At 31.7% G+C, this 6,189-nt stretch overlaps 1 protein-coding gene across 5 annotated transcripts in view; it reads right to left on the minus strand.

Annotated features, from left to right (window-relative positions):
• LOC106878283 (serine/threonine-protein kinase mig-15-like) overlaps positions 1–6,189 on the minus strand; it is a 281,927-nt gene that overhangs the window by 50,066 nt on the left and 225,672 nt on the right. For 4 of the 5 annotated variants that reach the window (XM_052970408.1, XM_052970407.1, XM_052970410.1 and 1 more), the window contains exon 10: positions 3,769–3,834. The exons of the other annotated variant lie outside the window; for it this stretch is intronic. In XM_052970408.1, the coding sequence (XP_052826368.1) occupies positions 3,769–3,834 (66 nt within the window). The remainder of the gene's footprint in view (positions 1–3,768; positions 3,835–6,189) is intronic. 5 annotated transcript variants of the gene reach the window in all.

The following is a 6,189-nucleotide window of genomic DNA, read 5'->3' on the forward strand; positions in this document are numbered from 1 at the left end:
ATATATATATATATATATAAAGATAACTGCATGTTTTTTTTCGTTCTCGATGATTTTTTTCAAATGTTTATTCAAAAATTTTGATTTAAAAGAATAAATAAAATGGAATGATGTATTGGTCGTTATTCAGGTAAGGTAGGATATGTACAGACAAAGACCAAGTCAACTTGGAAAGGGAAGGATAAAAACTGATGTTGCAAGCATGTTACTAGAAGCAAACAGCAACAGCCAGGACACTGAGCAGCAAAACAAAGAAAGAAACAAGGATGAGTTTTCTAGAAAAGAAGCCACATGTACTGACCACATAATAGTTACATAGTTGCTATGACATGCAGATTACATGGAGGGTAGAGTGCTAGAGTGCTGCTGGAAACCCTTACCATATGGTACTTAACAATAGCTGTTGATAAATTGAGATTTTGGGTGGAGGGCGCCCCTCTCCCTATTTTTAAAGTGTTACTCAGCTACAGTGAGCTACACGGGAACTAAGTAACATGGTCAGATACTATAAGCTAATTGAGATATTATCATCGTTTGACAATAATCGTAATAAGATGTTTAACTCCAACTTCCACACAAATATATTGAACAACAATGTACTATTGCAGTGTAGGCAAGGAGCAAATAATATAAAGAAGTAAACACATGCCAGTAGAGAAAATTCTATATCAATAGAGATTGTACCACTCCAAGAGATGCTGTACTTCTCTGAGAGACACTACATCATGCCAAGAAGGAAATCACCATCACAACTGAGAGCAAACCACCCCAATAGTTAGTTTACCATTTAGACACTATTCTGATGCTGCAATTACTAATTGCTGTAGAAATTGTACCACTCCAAAACACACGGTGCTAACATGTTATGAAACATACCATGCCCATACAGATTTAAATGAGTGTACGAAAAAAAGATGAGGATTGAACCTAATGCACATCTTTGGAAGTGTGGTTGCATGTACACATTAAACCTCACTATGGTGAATAGTAAGACCCTTAGAATTGGAAACTAGAATTGGAATGCAAACAAAAGAAACTCTGCTATTACCAGCACAATGATATATTTTGAGGATGTCTTTTGTAATCTCTAAGAGGTACAGGTGTATTAACTTAGGTAGGCACCAGGATATATAATTCATAAAGAAATCTAGAGAAAGACAAGCAAGAAGGATAGACTAACTTAAGGAGTTATGAAAAAGATGGTGAGTCCTTGAAAATAAAGCAGACATCAGCAGACAAACAGCATTAAACCTAATGAGACTGTTATAGACAACAATATTGGGAGACATGAGATGCAGATTGTTAACCTAGAGAGACATCTAAAATGAATGGCCTAAACGAGATATCAAAAGTGAAGCAATTAATTAACAAAAAGCAGAGATTAGAGAAAGAGAGAGAGAGAGAGAGAGAGAGAATGAGAGATGGGAAGAGCCATACACACACATGCGCATATACCTTTAAATATGCTTGCCTGTATGAGCATGTACATGTGAGTATGTATATATGAGTATATGTGAATGTGTGTATATATACATACACACGCACAAATAAATACAGGGAAGGAGGGAGAGTGAGAGGGGAGGAGGGAAGGGAAAGACCATCAACCCAGCATATTTAATTTGATACTAATACATTACTACTAGAATATGTTGTTTTTTTAAAATTCCAACAACAAATCTGCTTCTTATAACAGTAGAGAAATATGAAGAGTTGATTCTTGTTGACATAGTCAAATGTAACTTAGTATGGTTTAATCTTCTGACATATAAACAGTTCTCAAGAACTGCAGTGCTGTTGTTCATATACAGTCTAAGGTTTTGATATTAGTTGCATATAACATGGATTTTAGTTGAAGCATATCCAGCACTGATCCGCAGAGAAATCTTACTCAAAGTTGACAAGTATAACATGAAGCATTTAGCATCAAGTTACCAATCAGTTTTGCATACAACAATATTTACTGCATTTCAAAATAAATAATATTGTTAAAAACTAAGTAGCCAAAACCAATATTTATGTTAGGAAAAGAATCAAGAGGAAAAAAAAAATAATAAAAATTAAAATAAATTTTTTTTTTTAAAATAGCAATCGATAGATCGATCAATAAGATCATTAATGAACTTTGTTATTAAGTAAAAGCCAAACGACAAGCTAATGCAAAATATTCTGTAACATGATATGAGTTGCAAAGATCGGCAAACTGCTTCTTTGGCAAATAGACTTTTCACATAGCTTCCTACCAAATACACTAAATGCAGTTGCAACTTAACAATAACTAGACCCCCCCCCCTGCACCGTCTTCACCTCACCCCTCTTATTTTTCTTATGTTTGGTTCCTGTTATTGTGTGTGTCTGTGTGTGATATAGTTGTTGTTGTTGTTGTTTATATGACCATGAAATATCTCAGAGGAGTAAGTTGAGAATCTATATATTGATTTTATCTCATTTAATCCTAGAATGGAGATCAACCAGCATAGATATGCATTCTCATGGAAACAAGATAATGGGAATAGAAAAAATATTTAAAATGTGTGTGTATGTGGAAAACGATATGAAAAAATATATACATCAGTAAAATATGGCAAGGAGGAAAAAAAAAAAGAAAAAAGAAAGTAACAATAAGAGAAAATAGAAATTCTATTTTGCATTTCCTACATTAGATAGAGGGAAAAAATGTTTATGATATAGCAATCAATACTACATTTGCAACTAATACACTTGTTGGTTGAGGAAAATATTCAGAATTTTTCTTTTCTATTTAAATCAAATATTCCTAGTAATTAGAGTATGGAGCAGCCATAATAACCATGTGTTCTCTGCAAAACTGTCCATTTCCTATGTTAGTTTCACAATAACGTAGAAATGTAAGGTTGACAGATACTGGGAGACAGCAGAAAAATATTCTTCAACATAGATTAAAGACTGTTTGGAGAAGCAACAATAGAAGAACTGCTTTAAAATTCAAAAATCTAATAACAGGAGCCTGTTTTACGCCCTTCACACTAGCCTTGGAATAATTTCAAAAAGTAAGCACTTTCCATGTGGAGCCAGCCTCTTTTCAATGCCTGCACGACAAGAAAGTTATAATTTCCACAAGTTCTATGTAAGACATATAAATCTCTCTCTCTGTTATGCAGAAAGTAACAACAAAAGGAAAGAAACATTAAAACGATACCCATTTGATATATAGCTGACAAAATGGTGGGGTTTTTTACAAGAGGGAAATCTATAACCAGTATTGAACTTTGACTAACTTTGATGCTGCTATAGTTAAGTTAGCAGCAATAATCTGAATATAAATAGCAAACAGAAAATAAAAGAGGAACCAGCATGGAGTATAGCAGAAACGCTATTATGATAGACATCAAACACACATATTTTTCTTAACGAATAAATGAATAATTAAACAAGATAATTAAATAACATTATAATGGAAGTGAATGGAATATAATTTCCAGATGAAAGGAAAAATTAACTAAAAAAAAAAAATGAAAACAAAAGAAATTAGATTTTCTATCTTATAATCAAATTCAGCCTGAGTTTGATGGATTTTTTCATCCCCAGCTACACACTAATGTAGTAAAGAAAAGGAAATAAAAAAAAGCCCAAGAAAATGTTTGAAATTATTAAATTTAAGGTAGTATTTATGAAGAGTTGTGGAGGGGGGGGGTAGTGGGATGGTCAGATTAAAAAAAAAAAATTGTGGCGCTTAGCTAATGTTAAGTACTATAGGTCAGGGTAGGTTGAGCAGCCTTAAAGTAAGTTTACCTGGTTCACGTAGAATGTTATGCTACCACTTTGCTGAGTGGCCACATTGTCATGAGTACCCCGATACTACAAGAGGAGAAAAAGGAAACAGCACGTTATACAACTAGAGGTGGACATTCAATAATGTAGAAGATGAGGTAAATGAACAGAGAAGAAGGGGGGAGGTTTCGGTTTTTTTTTCCCGGTTGTTTTGTTGTTTTTCTTTGTTTTCAAATCTTCCCCCCTCCCCTTCCTCTCCCCACCTCAAACTCTGCTTGATAGGGTTATCAAAAACTATTGCTTGTCAGTAAGACTTCTAAATGGACGGGGAAGAAAAAAAAAATTGATCTTTTGCGTTCTTTGAAACAACTAATACTAATACATAACAATCACCCCTTGCCCCAACACACAAATGAACATATATATATATACACACATATATATGTATATATATATATATATACATGTGTTTGTGTGTGTATGTATGTACATATAGATATATACACATATATATATAGACGCATATATATATACATATATACATATACACATACATATATATAGATAGATAGATATAGATACATATATATATATATATATATAGATACACACATATATATATATATGTATATATATATATATATACATACATATATATATATATATATATAGTGTGTGTGTGTGTATGTGTGTGTGTATAAATACACATAGAGAAATAAGTGGACAGAAGTGCTAATGTATATTTCTATTATCACAAGAAACATCGATTGCTTGCTCTACAGTAAATTAGAAAAGAAATTTTAATTAATTGATAGCACTCAATGTTAATTGTAAAAGGCTAGCTGGGAAGTAAAGCAGCTTCTGAATGAAAGTGCCAGAAAGCACTAAGCAAAATCAAATTAAAAAGATGTTTGGGTATGACTGATTGTTGCTGTAAAGTCTTGAAATATTTCAGCCAAAGACTTAACCAAAAATGAACAGCAGTATAGCTTCCTTCGAATACCCTCATGGACCCTGTAACTCCTACCATTCTACTGAAATTGTCACACCTATTTTCCAATGTTAATCACATTAGGAATGCTTGCAAGAAAGTAAAAGGCTTTTAACACTACACAGTGATGAACAATTTAGTGAAGACATGCTGTTTTTTCATTTTTTTCTTTTCATTTTTTTTTAAAGTCTCAAAAATATACATAGCATCAAAGTGTTAAAAAAAAAAAAAAAAAGACAAAGTGTGGAAAAGGCGGGAGAAAGAAAGAGACATATCCTGAAAAAATGCATGTTAACGTAATTCAGTGAAATTAGTTATTCTGCGTTGAAAAACAAACAATCAAGAAAGAACAACATTAAGTAATTACTAACGAGGCAAAGATTTGTGTTGGAATTAAAGGGATTAGTTTATTATTATTACTATTTTTATTGATTTTAATGTGAAAAACACACACAGAAATGACAAATAAAAGAGATTAAAGTAAATTAATTTCACTACTAGATTCAGTGTTGGTTAATAATTTAGTGGAAAGTAAAAACAAATGATTAGACATATTTTCTAAACATGCATGTTTATAACGACAGTGTTGCTCTTTATTTTGTGCAGATCAAGAAATGAAGTGCTGTATACTTCCAAAGTACTAATATTATTTTTACAAGATTAATAATAATAATAATAATAATAATAATAATGGAAACAAGACTGACAATAACCACACCAACAACAACCACAACCAAAACAACAACATCAACAACGAAGACCACCACAACAATAACAACATGGAACAATTTAAATGACGGCTGAATAATAATAATAGTAATACTGATAATGATAATAATAATAATAATAATAATAATAATAATAATAATGATAATAATGATAGCAGCAGCAGTAGCAACACTGATATTGATGATGACAATGAGAGTATCAAGTGCAGTCACTTAATATCTCATCAACAACAGAAGAGGGTCCTTTGTCTCCTAAATATTTCTCAAAATACAAGAGGTAGAAGAGAAAGTTTTTAATCTGCAAAACAAAATAATATAATTACTCCTGCTATAGACAGAGAAAGATTTTAAAAATAGCATTCGCATTTTCCAGCCTCGAAATAGGGAAAAAGACGACGACGAAGAAGAAGAAATTCTTTTGGGAAATGGAAATTACACTGATATATGTTATTACCTTTGAAAGACAGAATTTTCTGTCAGATGTAAATAAACAATGATATTGGAGATGATGATGATGATGATAATAATGATGATAATAATGTACAAGAGAAAAATCTATTGTATAAGAGGAAAAAAAGACAATTAGTGTTGTTAATATATATATATATATATATATATAGTTGGATTCTTAATATTCTGTGCAGTCTGGTGATATGGAACACTGGAAAGAATGTATGTATGATGGGCGTGACATGAAATATTTAAACTATGCTTTAAAAACAA

The sequence above is a fragment of the Octopus bimaculoides genome, chromosome 9 (assembly GCF_001194135.2).
Source record: "Octopus bimaculoides isolate UCB-OBI-ISO-001 chromosome 9, ASM119413v2, whole genome shotgun sequence".
In the NCBI taxonomy this organism is placed as follows: domain Eukaryota; kingdom Metazoa; phylum Mollusca; class Cephalopoda; order Octopoda; family Octopodidae; genus Octopus; species Octopus bimaculoides.